Source organism: Anastrepha ludens, chromosome 3 (genome assembly GCF_028408465.1).
Source record: "Anastrepha ludens isolate Willacy chromosome 3, idAnaLude1.1, whole genome shotgun sequence".
In the NCBI taxonomy this organism is placed as follows: Eukaryota; Metazoa; Arthropoda; class Insecta; order Diptera; family Tephritidae; genus Anastrepha; species Anastrepha ludens.
In genome coordinates, this window is record NC_071499.1 from 65,235,732 (window position 1) to 65,254,572 (window position 18,841).

Consider the following 18,841-nt stretch of genomic DNA (forward strand, 5'->3'; position numbering starts at 1 on the left):
AAAAAAAAAAAAAACTTATTTCAGAATTATTCAGGGGAATTTCCTTCTTAGTACCATCATAATATCCGCCGCATAGGCTATAATGTGTTACCCTCTCTCCTCTAGGCTCTTTAGCAAGAAGTTTATTAGCAGCACTCAGAGGACAGGGGACAGCACTCCGCCTTAAGATGTTCCGTTTTAGTAACTCTTTTTCTGATATGCCCCCATAAGTAAGTTTATGTTGTTGTTGTTTTTTTTTTTCAAAATAGAACTTTTCCAAGGCTGCCCTAGTAAATATTCACTCCTTCAACTCTTTATGAACCACCCCAATGTGTATATACGTACATGCACTTCTGCTTATGTGAAGAGCTTCATGCCTAAATTTCGCTTACACATCGTAATTTCCAATAAATAAATATTAAAACCAATAGACGAAAAAGAGATTTTTGTACATCGTCAGTCATATTACCAGCAAAAGTGACTCGCCTGATACGTAATGCGCATAATTGACTGGTTTACGATTCCATGGCATTGTGTTACCATCACTTGAATGCCAATAAAACAGCTTTATGCAGCAACTTGGAAAATCATGAATGCTCACACACACGCACACATCCATATGTGTATTCCCTTGCTTGTACTTGTACTTTTTTGGAGATAAACTTAGGTAGGATACCTGAGTAGTAACATAAATATTATGCCATTTAGTTTGTTGATATTTGTATGCCTTTACTTGTTTGCTGAGGGAGCACAGCACGCAGGGAATATGCATATACTCGTATTTATATAGAGAGCAACAAGCGGAAAAATGGAAAGCTTGAAATTATTTAAATAATATACGAAAACGAATTTTTCTTTCGCGTCTTACTCAGTGCAATGACTAAATAATAAAAGAAATTAGAAAATGTAAAAAAAAATTTGCGATTTGAAAATAAATTCTTCTTTGCAAGAAAACGCATAGTCACACGTAGTATTAGGTTATTAAATAAAAAATCCGTTTTTTGCTTTACATTATTTGTAATTTACACAAATTTCAGATTTGTCGCCATTTCTATGACTAAGACTTTGTGCTCGATAAAATGAGTTTATTTTTCTTTTTTCTTATCTTTTCATTCTTCTTTTACAAACTCTGCTTACTTTGCAAGAAAAACTTTAATTTCAATATTTTTATTTTCACACCAGTTGGCAGGAGTCTGAAGTTTAAAAGCAGAAGCATAGAAAATTTGATGCGTGAATGGATTTGTCCTTCTCTGCAAATGGTTTTGTCAAACTTTTTCTATTTATCATTGAAACTCGTAAAAATTTTATGGCTCATTTAAGCGCGAGTACAAATATATGAAGAAGGCATTCAATTCTTACACAAACCTATGTATGTATGTATGTACTCACATAGGAAAATCTTGGTCATGTTGCAAAAATGAAAACGAATCGCTTACTAACGCCTGCGCGCAACTTTTTACTGTTATTTCTTCTAATACAAACTTTATCTACCATAGCGCGTTAAATTATGCTTATCACAATTTGTTAGTGTAAATTTGTACTTACACACTTGCGCACATAAGTAGTTAAAAGGAATGTAAATACTAGTTGCCCATAATTTACGTAGTATTAGAAATAATTGACAAAGCAAATTATCGGAATTCACATCTTTATTGTGCCTAACTACTCTATCGCTTCTAAAGAATTAGTTTCTTGTTTTTTTTCTTTCTTCTGTGTAGTTACTATCATTTCTTTTTCCTCATAATTTACTCCTCGGTAGCCAATTATGCTTATTGGCGTAAGCAAACAGACGACAAATGGCCATGCAAGGGAAGAAACTAAGGCTTCTCAGTGCTGATGACGCAGCCTTTCGCTGTCTCCTCTGGGTTCTCTGCCAATGCTACCGACAGTTTTGAACGTACAGGCCGCGGAAATACCGCAACATTTCGACCAGTTTCGATTATTTTTCCTTTTTTTTCTAAATCCAATTATTTTTTTTATGAAAATGTAAAGGGTGGTTAAGTTTTAAGGGCCGGTGTTGATGTTGAATAAAATACAATTTTTTTAGGAAATTTTTGTCATTTCTCTTTATTATGATAGTACTGGTATGACTCAATTACGTATAAAATAAAATATTGGCCAAACGGCGACACACCTCCATCCGATGGTCCAAATTTTCGATGACGCTGTGGCATAATTGTGGTTCTATGCCGTTAATTTGCCGAATTATCTCATCCGTTAGCTCTTGAATTATCGCTGGATTATCGACGTACACATTTTCTTTCAAATAAACTCAAAGAAAGAAGTCCAACGGTGTCAAGTCACAATTGACATCGCCGCGACGTGAGATTATTCGGCCATCAAATTTTTCTGCTCAAAAGAGTCATTGTTTCTTTAGCTGTGTGACAAGTGGCACCGTCCTGTTGAAACCACTTATCGCCCACATCTATATCTTCCAATTCGGCCCATAAAAAGTTCGTTATCATCTCACGATAACGAACACTATTCACAGTAACTGCCTGACCAGCCTCATTTTGGAAAAAATACGGCCCAATGATGCCGCCGGCCCATAAACCGCACCAAACAGTCACTCTTTGTGGGTGCATTGGTTTTTCGGAAATCACTCTTGGATTATCATTCGCCCAAATGCGGCAATTCTGCTTATTGACGAATCCACTGAGGTGAAAATGTGCCTCATCACTGAAGATGAAGTGTGCGATATGCATTTTGATTTGAACGCCCGTTTTCATAATAAGCCTGAATAACTGTAACGCGTTGCTTGATTGTGTATCTTTCTGTAATTCAAATTGAATTAGTCTGAAATTGAAAAATGTCAAATGAAATGTAGAAAACAACATGACGTTTAGGTGAGGTTCATATTCAATATCGGCCCTTGAAATTTAACCACCCTTTATAATACTTTACTTCGGATTTTATTGGCGGAATTGGAATTCAAAAATTAATGCCATGAAAAATCTACCAGACTGTAATAAAAAAATAAATTTCAATAATATTTCTGTAATAAGGAAATATTTGTACTATAATTTTAAGTTTTCAAACCTTTAAAAAACACCCAATATAATTTTGAAATTAATTAGTTATAAAAAAGTTATCTAAAAATGTATAAAGGTTACTGCACTGTCTAATATTTTATTGCAATCAATTCGTCAAGCTTTCGTCTTTAATATAATCTACGAATATAATTCCTTGAATTTATTAAATAACAACCATAAGCACCATGAACAACAATAAAAAGCGCATATAAATGCTACTAATAAATTTTCGTAATTAAAAATTTAGCTAATTATGCCCAGCTGTCAGCGATGTCAAGAACTCTGACGCAACCAAAGTTGTCTAACTGACCGCATGACACCGTAGGAAGATAGCAAAGATAGCCAAATACCATAAAGTGAAAGCAAGTGGAGGGCGAAATTATATTTGCCTATTTAAAGCACCTGCTGCCACAAGCTACGTGCACATCCACACCAAGTCGACTCACATACACAAATGCAAATACTGAAAACAATTTGAGTGGCTACTAATTTCAGCGGTTTTATCTAAAATTAACTTGATTAATGAGACCTTGGCGTTGTTGTTGTATACTAACTAATGCAACGCATTCTTGAGGCTTTCGCACTCGAAGGACATGCAAGTGGAATATGTCTTAGGAAAAAACAAACTTTTTTCCACTGCTTATGAATATGCTATTTGTTTTACTTAAGGCTACTTGTAATTTTTTTTTAAATCGTGTGTTATTTTTCTTTTGCTGCTGAATAAGCAGTACAGCCTCAAATGTCTCTAGACGACAAGCAGACCATTTAGCAACCGCGCTTCTAAGAGAATCATAGCAAGAAAATGTGGATAAATCCCATTATGTGCCACAGGATCTGTGTACCAGTCTTAACACCGGCTTTTGTGTGATCAAATTTCAAGGACTTATCTTGATTTGGGGCGCTGATCGTATGCCCGTCATTTTGAAACGCCTGTCTCTAAACCTTGCAGTAGATCACATAGCAGCCTGGCATATATCACTGGGCTGTGCTTAAAAAAGGCATACCATTTATGATGCCAAGCTTTCTTCCGAGCAAAGCGGTAGTATCTTTGTGCAAACGCCGACCTAAAACCTCCCTTTTCTGTTGCAGAGCACTACATAATTTAGTTTGGGGAACCAGCGATCACGGCAAGCATAGAGCAACTCAAAATACAATCCATACCAGACGATGTAGTCGCATTTAGGAAAAGCCAGGCTGTGATGAGCTCTCAGAGTTCATTTTAGTTCAATTCACAGCATATATCTCCACAGAAGATGATTAAAAGAAAGGAAGAAAAGAATCCACCCCAATCTGATAGGTACCGAGTATACAACTGCGGGCCAAATGAACTTGTAGGACTAGGTACAACTATGCAGATACTTGGGCAAAGTACTCTTCGGAATTCACAGAGAGAACGTCGGTTCGAATCTCGATGAAACACCAAAATTAAGAAAAACATTTTTCTAATAGCGGTCGCCCCTCAGCAGGCAATGGCAAATCTCCGAGTATATTTCTGCCATGAAAATGCTCCTCATAAAAATATCTGCCGTTCGGAGTCGGCTTGAAACTGTAAGTTCCTCCATTTATGGAACAACGTCAAGATGCACGCCACAAATAAGAGGAGGAGCTCGACCAAACATTCAAAAATGGTGCACGCGTCAATTATATATATATATACCTATACATATTTAAGAGAAAATGTATAATTTTTGTAAATGGCGTCGTACGTGAATGAATTTGCCACTTGTGAATTAGATAGCTAATGCGCGTATTATTATTATTAGAAGGCCATTACGCACTGCGATCAGAGCTGATCTATTGTGAAAGGCCTATTTTGTAACCCTAGAGTTTTAGGCTTTTTAGAAATTTTAGCACAGTTTTGGGTTTGTTGTTCCAAAGATTGCATGGAGATACTACGATACCACCAAGGTGATGAAGTCTCTGTCTGCCCAACGCAGGACATTCACAAAGCACATGTTCTGAGCTTTCTATGTCCATTTCACAAAAGCGGCAGACATTGGTCTCGGATAGACCAATATTATTTAGATGGTACCTCAGGCTGCAGTGACCTGTAAGGTATCCGGTTAAAAGACGCAGATCTACTCTGTTTAGTGATAGAAGTTTGTCAGATATTCCTTTGTTGGGACTTAGGAATAGTTTGGCTTGACGCTGACCGGCACAGTTTAGCCAGTGTGCGGCAAGTTTTCTTTATCCCCATTTCCTAAGGAATTCATTAATGTGGCCTTTTGTTAGTCCACAGAAAGGCTCAGGGCCAGTAAGTTGCATATTTGCTCCTTGTTTTGCAAGGTCATCAGTCATTTCATTTCCCTCATGTCCTTCATGTCCCGGAATCCAACATAGTGTTACTATGTTGAGGTTTCCTAACGTGTTTAGCAGGTTTAGGCAATCATTTACCAATTTGGAGGTGATAGTTGCTGATAGAAGGGCTTTTAGAGCCGCTTGGCTATCTGAAAGTATGTAGATGTGAGTACCTCTCATTTTCCTTCTAAGGCATTCTCTCACACATATTTCAATGGTATGTATTTCTGCCTGGAATATTGTTGGGTAGGATCCCATCGGAATCGATTTTTTGAATTTGGGACCATTGATTCCTGCCCCTGTTCTACCATTTTCCAATTTGGACCCATCGGTAAACCACAGATGAGAGCCAGGTTTGAAAGTGATAGAGTTAGTTCCCCAGTCTGTTCGTTCATTAATTATAACTTCGAAGTTCCTGAAGAGTATTGGTTTGGGTGATAGTATATCATCCCTATGAAGAATGGGACTATGTAGGAAGTCTTCTAAGATCTTTAAATGTCCTTTCATATCCCCACTTTTAAGTTCAGTTATACCTTTTAGTATTAAGGCACTCGAGCGAGCTTCCCTTTCAATTAGAATTCGAAGCGGTCGTATGTTCAGGAGCACATCCAATGCATCCGTGGGACATGTTTTCATAGCCCCTGCAATGCCAACACATACCAGGCGATGCAGTTTGCTTAATTCGTTTGCCGCCTTTCTTTGCTTGACCTTGGGCCACCATGCTAAGGATGCATAAGTGGCTATGGGTTTTACAACTGTGGTGAATGTCCAGAAGGTCATTCTAGGGTTTAGTCCCCATGTCTTACCAAAAAGCCTTGTACAGGCAAAGAATGCCCTTGTGGCTTTTGAAGTAACTCTCTCAATATGGGAATTCCACGTAAGCGTTTTGTCAAGACTAACGCCAAGATAGTTCGCTTCTGTCGAGAGTTCAAGTGTTGTTCCATTAAGGGTCGGACATTTGAGATTTATGTTCCTTCTCCTAGTAAACGGTACAAGTGTTGTTTTGGATGGGTTGATGGAGAGCCCTTTTTCCGTGCACTATTTGTTTATTATTGTAAGGGCTTGCTGCATGCGATCCGAAATGGTTTCCTCATGCCAGCCTAACACATAAACTACTAGGTCATCAGCGTAACCCTGAGTGTGAAATCCTAGGTTATTCAGTTCGTGGAGATGTTCATCTATGACTAGAGTCCACAAAAGAGGAGAAAGTACGCCACCTTGAGGGCAACCTCTTGTGGCTTTAATAGATTTGATTGTTCCTCCTAGTTCGGTGCTGATCGCCCTAGATTTCAGGATGAATATTATCCATCTAGTGATGGGTTCAGGTACCACCTTTAGATACAGGGCATTATAGATTGCCTCATAGGAGATGTTATCAAAAGCTCCTGGTATGTCAATAAATGCATAGAGCTATCTGTTTGGACTCAATGGCCTTTTCAATAACTGTTACCAGGCTGTGTATTGCAGTCTCAGTGGATTTTCCCTGTTGATAGGCAAATTGAAGTGGATGCAGTGGGAATTTAGCTAGATTGTTTTCCCTAATATACTGATCAACTATCTTTTCCATTGTTTTGAGGAAAAATGAGCTGAGACTAATTGGTCTGTATGATTTAGGCAATTGTTCGGGTTTTTCCCCTACCTTTGGAATAAATACGACCTTAACCTCAGCCGATTTTGTAGGCAAATATCCTAGCAGTAAGCTTGCTTTGTGTAGTCTGGTCAAATTAGGGATAATATGGTGTGCACCCTGCTGTAAAAGACAGGGAAATATCCCATCAGGACCAGGAGAATTGTATGGGCTGAATGTTGATATCGCCCATTGTACCCGCTTTTCATGGAATAGCATGTTTGCTAGTTTTAAGTTCTCAACACCTGCTAATGCGTGTAAAGGTAGAAATAAAAATTTGAATCACTTCAGTTTTAAGTTAGTGTGATTTTTGTTTTTGTCAAAAAAAGAAAATTGCGCCACGTTATATGGCCAGAAATGTGTAAGCCATATCACTCATACGCCCGCGCCTACCCTAACACTACCAAGCAGTACCTTTTAATCATTCATTCAGCCAAAGAAGTCGGTATTTCTGATGATGGCATAATTATGCGCTTTTGAGAAAGTAATCCTTCGTTATTTTTCATAAGCAGCTTTAACTGCAAGAAAAAAATTGCATTACTTCTACCTAAGCATATCCCAGTGGCCTATCGGATAAATTAGAAACCAAATAGCAACAAAAGAGAAAATAAAAACTAAAAGGCGCATACAAAAACCATTTATTAAAATATTCAACCCTTTATGAATTCCCTTCATTTATAGTTTTATACATATTTTTGAAAGGCATTTTTGTTTGCTTGAAGCAACCACGCAATCAACCATCACCTCATATTTGCCTTGTCATAAATTTTGCTAAATCCCATATTTATACCTAAGAGCTACGTACATACATAAATACTTGTAGGTATTATTTCATATTACCAGTAAATATAAATACTCCATATTGATGTACAAAAATAGTAAAAGAAAATTCACTATTCCCTCAGCATATTTGCAATGCCCAGAACCGCGACCCCATCCACAGCAGAGCTTAAATATTTATATACGAGTACACAGTAGTCACAGTGACCCTAACTTAACCCAAACATTTTGCACATTCATAGATATGTAAATGTGCATGTGTAAAAATGGAAATTGTATGAGTACCGCATATTAACGCAGCAAATTAAAAGCAAAAGGTCATAATTTCCGCTGAGATCATAACCCCAGCCAATAGTAAACCATCTGGAACCATAAATACCGCCAACGCAGCGCACCCGCTCTGAACAGATATTCGTGTAGCAGAGACTGACGGAGCAAAAATCCACACAAAAGAATACCGAAAAATGGAAATACGATAGATATGAGAAAAAATAAAAGCAATCAGACGTACGTGAGTAGTGGAAAATGAATGAAGTGGAATAAAACAAGGAAAAGCACTGAAATGAGACAGCAAATCTTGGCGAGGGGAGTTGGCAGCTGCAGATGAACACACGGAGTGCAAGAAATCCTTTAATTTCAAAACAAGAAAGGATTTTCCGGATAAATTTTTGTGCGTGGTCCATTTTTTGTTTTATTTTTGTTTTGTTGGTTTTTTTCGGCTTTTCTTTAGTAGTTTCTTTTTATGCGTTTAACGTGAAAATCTCTTTTGTGTGCGCGTTTTGCACTGCAAAATTAAGTACTTTATCATGTTATGCCTCTGGGAGGCTAAGCTTTTGATAATCTTCTAAGAAATACAAGACGATGGTTGAATGACTGTTTATACAAAACAAAAAGACAAAAGAAAGCAAAAATAACAAAAAATTATTTCATCTTGAGACTGCTTATTTTCTCACAGTGTTATCTCTTGTTAACTAAGCGCAAAATTAATTACTAAGCGGATTAAATAAAGACACTGATAAAGCGTATTGAAGATGGATATATAAAGCATTTCGATTGGTAACTCTCCATGTGAGGAATAATATTAAAATAATAATGTGACCTATGCACAGACCTCTTTAGTCCAAAAAGCTTAAAACTATGGCATACCAACTTGATCAAAATAGTTGCTGGAATATATTCAAAAAATTCAATACAGAAAACTATTTCTCAAACGTGATATTGTTGCTTTCAAAGCACTCCCGATCAACTGCAAACCACTTATGCCAGCGTTTAGTTCAGCTCTCGAAACATTTCTTGAACTTTTTTTCGCCATTTCTATTAGGGCTGTCTAACGCGAGTACTCGTTTCGTTTTTGAACAAAAAAACATGGATAATGTGGTGCATTGTCTTTAGCGAATACTGCATTGACACACTTTTATCAAAGCTCCAAGTAAACTGCATATGCTAAAGGATCCGACAAAGTACCCAGCTACATGTTATTGCGCAAGCTAGCCATGTTTGGACTCCACTTTATATTTCTGAAGTGGCTGAATTCCTATTTAAGTATTTTTTTATTTTATTTAATACTAGCAAACCCGGCCCCCGACCTGGGCAAACTAAAATAGAATAGATATGGTTTAGAACAGAAAATATATGGTTTTCATATTATTTATTTCTTTATTCTGTATTCAAGCGCTTTGGCATAAACAATATTTTTTGTTTTTCTATTTGTTTTTGAGTAAATATATTATAAAATATAAATTGAAAAGCAGGAAAAAAGAAGATTGTTTTTAAATTTCAAATCAACGCATATGAATAAACAATCGTCTTTTTTCCTGATCATCCATGAATTTTTCGTTTCAATTTATATGTTTGATTAAGCATTGGAGCTTTTTTAACCATTATCCATTTATATTTTTCAAAAAAAAAAAAAACGAAAAAAATTGTTTTTTCCACGAACGCATAATTTCATTCGGATTTCACATTAAATTCTCAAATTTCGTAAGAAATTATTCACTGTTCGAAAATCCACTCCAAAAAAATTCACAAACAATTTTTACATGTTGCACTTACGTTTTTTCCTTATGGCATCCAAATCAGAAAGAAATATTGACGCATTGTAACTCTCACTGTCAATTTGACAGTTCAGTTCCGCCCCAAGCGTTAAAAAAGTAAGCGACATTATGGCTGGTTCAAAAGAACGCTGTACCCGTTGCCACTGCTCCGAATTACAACCAAACTTTACGAAACCCATTTTCAATACTTACTTAACAATGTGCATAAGTTCGGTTTAATTCGGTGCAAAGACACGGCGGGTCCGCGTTTTGGCATATATTTCCAGACCCTAGTCATCAATAGATATGAAAATTACCCCGTATTAAAGCACTTATCAACAGCTTTCATTTGATACCCATATTGTACATACACAACCAAAGGTTACCCGGGTCCACGTTTTGACCTATATCTCGAGACCCCAGTCACGGAGCGGCATGAAAAATACTCTGTACTAAAGCATTCACCAATAGCTTCAATTTGATATCCATATTGTACAAACACATTCTAGGGTCCACGTTTTGGTCTCTATCTCGAGACCCTAGTCACGGAGCGGCATGAAAAATACTCTGGACTAAAGCATTCACCAACAGCTTCCATTTGATACCCATATTGTACATACACATCCGAAGGTTACCCGGGTCCACGTTTTGACCTATATCTCGAGCCCTATCCACCAATAGGTATCCAAACTATACGGAAACCATCTTCAATACCTTCTTAACAATGTGTGTAAGTTTGGTTTCATTCGGTGCAGACACGGCCGGTTAGCGAACACACACAAAAAGTTGACTTTATTTTATATATAAGATTTTTTTCAGTTTGTGTCGGAAAAATCCAAATATCTTACGGAACCCTATTTTTTTCCAAAATAAAATGTAATCCATGTTACTCTTGGATAATGTAGTTTTCGAATGGTGAAAGAATTTTTAAAATCGGTCCCGTAGTTTTTGAGCCTATTCGTTACAAACAAACAAACAAACAAACAAACAAACAAACAAAGTTTTCCTCTTTATAATATTAGTATAGATAATGATATATATATATATACGTATTAGGACAGGTCGATTTAAAAATCGCTCATTGCTCTGTGAAAATCGTATTCCAGGGATCAAAATAAGAAACTTTGCCGAAGGAACCATATCTCTAAAACGAATTCTGATGTCCCCCAATTTGGGTCGAACTTTTGGGTAGGGGCAAATTTTGAAAAATCCCACTTTGACCCATTTAGAGTGCTCCAATCGAGTCCAAATATATGACCGACCCCCACTAACTTTACACGGCCGATCCACCCATGCCAGTGGCACACCCCCTGGAACTCCCCTGGGGGGTTCCCCATACAATCATTTCAAAATATGACCATTTTTGGCCTTTACATGAAAAAGTCAGTTAAATGGCTATGTTTTTTCTTTATTTTTATTTATTTATAACAATATTTATTATCTATTTATAATAATATCTATTTTTTCTCTTAAGAAATGTATTTAGTCAGAATATATGTAAATGAAAAAATTAATTTAAGTGAGTTATAGAAAAGAAACTAAAAAGTTCGACCCAAATTGGGGGACATCAGAACTCGTTTTAGAGGTATGGTTCCTTCGGCAAAGTTTCTTATTTTGATCCCTAGAATATGATTTTCACAGAGCAATGGGCGATTTTTTTGCCCTCCACAAATCGACCCAAAAGTTTGACCCAAATTGGGAGACATCAGAACTCGTTTTAGAGGTATGCTTCCTTCGGCAAAGTTTCTTATTTTGATCCCTAGAATATGATTTTCACAGAGCAATGGGCGATTTTTTTGCCTCCCCACAAATCGACCCGGCCTAATATATATATATGTATATATAATTGGCGCGTACACCCTTTTTGGGTGTTTGGCCGAGCTCCTCCTCCTATTTGTGGCATGCGTCTTGATGTTGTTCCACAAATGGAGGGACCTACAGTTTCAAGCCGACTCCAAACGGCAGATATTTTTATGAGGAGCTTTTTCATGGCTGATAATGAAATATACTTATAAATAAATATATTACATATTTGTGGCAGCACTAGCAACAATGCCTTCAGCTGCGTAGTATACATAATAAATACATGCTACTATATTGGTATTGGTATAGATAGTTATACTTTGTATATCCCAAATTAAAGTTGATAGTTTAAGTTCATTAAATGTTGGTACTTAATTTAGCTTTGGTGATATATTTGAATATTCTTGAAATATTTTCTGCAGTAGGGGCTTTTAAAAGCTCTGATGGCGTGCTCGATGAAAATATGTCGCCCCTGATCTTGTTGAGTGCTGCGCATGTATCCAGGATGTGTAGCGTAGAAGTTGATGTGATGTTAAAATAGACGCAACCTGGGTCGTAACTTCTATTGAGAGGATGTTGGTGTGAAAGTGCAAAATGCTCGAGGCGAAGTCTTGAGAAAACTTTGAGCGCTGGAATACTGTTGTAGGGTAGGTTGTTTTAGTTTTGTTAGGATTAATAAGGCGGTACCGGTTATTGTAAGTGCTCCATAACTCTTTCTGTTGATTTTCTTTCAATTTGTAAATATAGCGTAATATATCATTTTTCTCGTTTGTCTCTAAACTTGCAAGAAATCCCCATTTTCAAAGGTGTTAGGCAAGAATGTATATTATCTTTTCTCTCTTCTATCTCCTATCCTCTCCTTTTCAACATCTATTGTGAAAAAATCTTTCAAGAAGCTCTTTGGAATTCATGTGAAGGCATAAAAGTTAACGGAGTGGTTAGAAATAACATTTGATACGCCGATGATGCCACTCTTCACTCTTTTAGAAGATAACTTCAATGATTTGCAAACGATACTAGTAAATTAAGTTGCTCAGCAGAGCGAAAATTACGGTCTGAAAATTGACATAAATAAAACGGAATTCATGCATGTCATTAGAAGTAACACAGGTGTAGGCGTTAATCACACACTGGTGGTTCACAACGTACAGATAGAAAAAGTGTCAAAATTCAAATACCGTAAATGCTGACTTAATGAAAATTAAGATGCATCAGCCGAAATAAGAGCTACATCAGCCGAAATATAACTATATGTTACATAGCATGCACGATTCATACTGATCGCTGGTGCACCTCATGCGGAACCACGCACAGTCAGTACTCGTATTAACCTACTAAACTGCACTTGAAAAACATTACACCTACGTACTAAACCCTAACTCCGACCTCAGTAGCTTTAGTTTGCCCTGCGGTACCGCCGTTTAAGCATTGCATTGCAATGGCAAAGCTGGCCATTATGGCTCTTCAAATATGTTCCTGTCTCTACCTACCCTTCCTTACTTGTTTGTCTTTTTTCTTTACTGCGGTTCCATTATTTTTTCCACAGTTCCTGTAACGCATTCGTGGGCCATTCTCTCATCTTGGCCCACACCAACTTCGATTGCAGCATGTGATTTACAGTGTTGCCTGGAGTTATATATATTATATATATAATTGGCGCTTACACCCTTTTTAGGTGTTTGGCCGAGCTCCTCCTCCTATTTGTGGTGCGCGTCTTGATGTTGTTCCACAAATGCAGGGACCTACAGTTTCAAGCCGACTCCGAACGGCAGATATTCTTATGAGGAGCTTTTTTCATGGCGGAAATACACTAGGAGCTTTGCCATTGCCTGCCAAGGGGCGCCCGCAATTAGAAAAACGTTTTTCTTAATTTTGGTGTTTTCACCAAGATTCGAACCGACGTTCTCTCTGTGAATTCCGAATGGTAGTCACGCACCAACCCATTGGGCTACGGCGGCCGCCGTTGCCTGGAGTTACTCTTTCTTTTATTATTTCTTCGATCGACGTTCTTTCAAATGCGTATCTTGGACAGGGGAAGAAGATATCTTCTGCGTGCTCACTGCCGTTGCCGCAAAACGAGCAGTCTACTGCGTCCTCGTGGCCGAGTCTGTGAAGATACTCTCTGTAGCATTCACGTCCCGTCAGGAACTCTGTCAGGTAGTAATTCGTGTCTTCATGTCTTCTCTCAACCCATGCCTGTACGCTTCTGATGAGTTTATGCGTCCCCTCGATTTTGTCACTCATTTATGCTCCTCTGTCTTCCTTCCTTACGCTCTTCTGCCGTTAGTCGCCTGCTTAGGCTTTTGGCTTTGTTATAGACTCTACCCAGTTCAGAGGCCATTACATCTGGTGACATGATACCCGATATGATACACACTGCTTCATACGACACTGTCCTGAATGCACAGGCAACTCTAAGGGTACATAGTCTAAATACTCTTTCCGTCTTATTCGCATATGTTTTTTGTATCAGAGTTTTCCCCCATGTGGGTGCTGACTTTGATATGAATCTTACAGTTTGTTTTGTGAAATTTCATGTGTGGTATGTGCTCTTATATGGCATTGAATCTTGGATACTCAAAGACACTGACATGAACAGCCTTCGAAATGTGGATTTTTAGGGAAATTTTTAGAATTCCTTGGACCGATCTGGTTTCTAACATGGAGATTCTACAACGAGTTAATCGAACCGCGAACTTCTACAAACAATAAAACGTCGCAAGACAGCTTATCTTGGGTACATAATGAGAAACACAAAATACCACATGTTACAATTAATACGGAAGAGAAACGATGCGTTGGCCGGACGCAGTTACCATGGATACGAAATAAAGGACATTGGATGGACATATGAAATGTGGCAGAATTATGGAGTGCAGCTAAATATAGAGACATTTATAAAGAAATTGGAAATAATATAAATGAATATGTTTTATGCAATGTCGTTAAGGAAAAAAAAGACATCAAATATTGTGTGATATCTATACGTTCGTAAATGAATAAGCAAATAAAGAAGGAGAAGAACAATATTTCAACAATAGTCACTTTTTCGGTGAAACAATATAAATCTCTCTCCCTCCGAGTGTATTTCCGCCATGAAAAAGCTACTCATAAAAACCATTTGCCGTTCAGAGTCTGCTTAAATTTGTAGGTCCCTTCATTTGTGGAACAACATCAAGACGCACACCACTAGATAGTAAGCTTACCTGGAAGAAGCACTTCGAGCAGAAGGTCTCTCGAACACTAAAAGTCTTCTGGCAGTGTAAGAGAAACCCAGGCAAGACATGGAGTCTAAGACCGGCGATAGCACGCTGGTTGTACATTGCCCTAATTATACCCATTATTACATACGCCTCTGTAGTATGGTGGATGGCTACAATGGTTAATTCCAGAGTAAAACCCCTAAACAGGCTACAGAGAAGTGTGCGCTGGGGTATCACAGGTGCCATGAGTACGACATCTAGTGGTGTCCTTAATGCCATTTTGAACTTGCAACCTCTAGATCTTCAAATTCGAAAGGAAGCGATGAAGGCGTAAAGGCTCAAGTTAAACGGAGCCTGGGAAATGAAGAAAGCACTGGCCACTGTCAGATACCCCACCAGTTGTCCAGTTGTCGGAGCGGTGTACACTGTTCTCGATGCCAGTGGACAATCGAGTGCCTGTCGTTGGTTTCGGTAGGAAGTATGATGTTCTGATCCCAGGTAGTGATCAATGGTTAAGTTCAGAGAACCTATTAACGGGATATCAACAATTTTCTACACCCACGTACCCAAAACCCGTGATGGTAGCGGATTTGGATGGTACTTAGATGAAGACACTAAGTACTCCTTTGTCACAGGACAGATAGCCACGGTATTCCTTACGGAAGTCTATGCCATCTTGAATATGGCGTACTGGCTAATTGAGAAAAAGTTGCAGGGTAGCAGTTTTTGAATTTGTAGTGACGGTCAAGCTGCACTGCAAACCCTTTCTAACCTACGCTGATCTTCGTAGTTTGTCTGTGAATGAAAGACAAAACTGAATTGTGTTGCAAAACACTACAAAGTTAGTCTTATTTGGGCGCCTAGACATTGTGGTATTACAGGGAACGAGTTAGTTGATAAATTGACAAATGAAGCTCTGCAAGTATGTCACTAGGTCCTGAACCCTTTCTAGGTGTCAATTCTGCATCGATTCAACAATGGATTGCCGACCTCGAGGGGTCTGCCCATAGGGGACGTTGGTCTGGGTTGAACTCGTGCAGAGTAGCTTTATGAAAAAACCAAACAGGAAAATAGCGACCTTTCTCCTAAGATTCAGCAGAAAGGACTTGAGAGTACTGGTGGGTGTAATCACAGGGAACAACGTCTGTGGTCAGCATATGGCTGCCATGTGGATCGTCGACAGCCCGATCTAAATGAGCCTTTGTACATATGTATGTAGTCAACATAAAATGCCTATTTTTTTTTTTTTTCTTGTATGAATAACCTTAAAACTGATTACACTTAATGCAAGATAACCATATTAACCATCTAATAGCAGTTATAATGTTATAATGTTATAACAATTTATTCAACAAATATTTTTATTCTTTATTTGCAGAACCCATCACTGAAGTAATTGGTGGTCCAGAGCTACATATAAATAGAGGTTCAACAATCAATTTGACTTGTATTGTAAAATTTGCTCCCGAGCCGCCGCCAACAGTCATTTGGTCACATAATCGAGAGGTAAGCGGAAACCAAAGTTGGCTTAAGGTGACTTAGGAAGTTGTCCGACCTTCCTAAAGTTTATTCTGCAAAAAAATCTTTAATTTTTGTTTTCTGGCAATACAATGAAACTTACTGTCAAGAATTTAGAGAATTTTCATTATAATGATTTTTTACTAGCGCACACATGTGAGTATTCAAGCACACGATGGCGGGGGGGCTTGTCTATGTCATAAAAATATGACATTTACTTGGCAAATAAATGTGAATTCATTTGACGAGGGTACGCCAGAAAGGCCGGCATGAACACTAAAGAGCTGAAATATAAAAGAAAAATTTTAACGGAAGACTAACACACATAGAATTACTTACAAATGACAAAGCAACTAAGCGAAAAAAAATTATGTCAAAAATGTCAAAGCAAATAAAGGTAGAGAGAGAGTTGTAGCGGAAGGGAAGCGCCAATGACTAATAGCCATAATAAGCGAAGGGATATTAAATCCCTGTACGGTACAATAACTGACATAAATGCATTTGCTAGCTTGTATTGGTGCGCATATCAGCCTGATTTATAGTTTTTATGGTATTCTTTTTCCTATATAGTTTATTTGCTCTGTTCGTCATGACAGATTTAAACAAACTTCTTTTATAATTTTAAGCATGGGTGCGTTTATTGTTAGCCTGTTTGGCTAATCTTCGGTTATTACGTGGTATTAGGCAGCCATTAAAAAATGTAAAAAAAAATAGTGGGTGTGTCAAGACATATCAAAAGTGACTTCTCGTATTTGTGTGATCTGTGTGAAACACGAATTTTTTAAGGGGGTAGTATGGTTAATTCGGTGTAAAACAAGCATATTTTTCGAATTTTTTTTTGTCGACACAGTTGATTTATTCAAAATTTTAAAATTACTTCATTATAAAGTCATATTTAAAGAATATTGTGTGAAATTTTCATTGATTTTTATGAAGAAATGAGTTGGTGGCAGCGAATCTTCGCGGACGTCTCATAAAAAAGTTTTATTGCGGTGTCCCTCAGAACTCATTGACAGAACTGTCGACACAGTTGATTTATTCAAAATTTTAAAATTATTTCATTATAAAGTCATATTTAAAGAATATTGTGTGAAATTTTCATTGATTTTTATGAAGAAATGAGTTGGTGGCAGCGAATCTTCGCGGACGTCTCATAAAAAAGTTTTATTGCGGTGTCCCTCAGAACTCATTACTGGATCAACTAAAATCAAAAAACCAAATTGATTTCATCAGCTAATAAAGTTTCGCAGGCAACAACGTCGAATTTTTTTTTTTTTTAATTTTTTAAAGCGCTTTGAAGTCAAAACACCGATTCTTCATAAAAAAAACTTAAAAACTTTGTTGTTCTAAAATATGACAAAATTAAAAAAAAAAAAAACTCGACGTCATTACCTCGTGAATAAAGTAAAGAAACAAAAAAACCAAATTTGAAAAGAATCGGTGCAGTAGATATGAATCTACAGTGGACACCGACCGTAAAAAAGGCAAGTGTGAGAAAAACGCGTTTAAAGATTTGTGAAGATTTTTACAGCGTGAAACCCGGTTGGAGAGGTAGATACTTAATCCTTTGTGTCTTTGTCAATTTTACTCTAATGCACTTCAAACTTTCACACAATAATCTTAAGATGTTATAGAATAATTTAAAAAAAAAAAAAAAAAAAAATGAAAAAAAAAAAAAATACCATACTACCCCCTTAAAGCACTGCCTGCCATGAGTAACTGCGATTTCCAGAGAAAAATTTTGTAGGGATAAACCCGCTTTTAGGAGTATTTCTAGACATTAATGGTACATTCAACAATGTTTCGAGGGAAGCCATTCGTAGATACAACAAATACAGAACCCGCTGTTTATTCATGGATAAAGAACCTTTTAGGTTGTAGAGTAATACGTGCGGAGTGGAACGAAGCTAAGCTCACTAAACTAGCATGTGACGGTATGCCAGAAGGTGGCGTTCTATCTCCACTTCTCTGGTTTTTTTTGTCTGGTTACACGCAGCTAATGAGCAATTAACGAAATTTGACGGCACGGCATCTAAACTAGTATCATATGCATATGACATAGCCTTAGTATGATAGTAACAGGCAAATACCTAGATACTGTGAGCGACATAATGAATAATACACTAGCAATATTGTATCAATGGGCAACTTAGACAGACTTGGGGACTAACGCCGATAAAACAGATTTGATAATTTTTACTAGAAACTGAAACTAAATGGCGTAGAACTGACTCTTAAGGACAACACAAAGTGCCTTGGAGTAATTTTGGATAGCAAACTATCACGAAAGTACAATATACAGGGTTGCCCATATTCGACGGACCCGACGGATTTCGATGACTCTTTGGGCCCATTCCAATCGACGAGGCTTGTCCGCAGGCAACAATCTTTTGCGTCAATTCAATCTTATATGGGAATAAATGCAAATCAATGCGGATACTTCGTTGTAAAGTGGACTGAGCAATGCCCAATTGCTGAGTTTTACGGATGTCCTTGGCGACGTCTCAACACTGGCCCGCAGAAGAGCAATATTCTCATCCGATCGCCTTGGCCGGTTTTGATTTGGCC

General features: G+C 37.6%; 1 protein-coding gene across 1 annotated transcript in view; it reads left to right on the forward strand.

The window, feature by feature from the left end:
• LOC128858109 (T-lymphocyte activation antigen CD86) overlaps positions 1-18,841 on the forward strand; it is a 261,339-nt gene that overhangs the window by 229,963 nt on the left and 12,535 nt on the right. Inside the window, exon 4 of the mRNA XM_054094096.1 lies at positions 16,134-16,261. Within this exon, the coding sequence (XP_053950071.1) occupies positions 16,134-16,261 (128 nt within the window). The remainder of the gene's footprint in view (positions 1-16,133; positions 16,262-18,841) is intronic.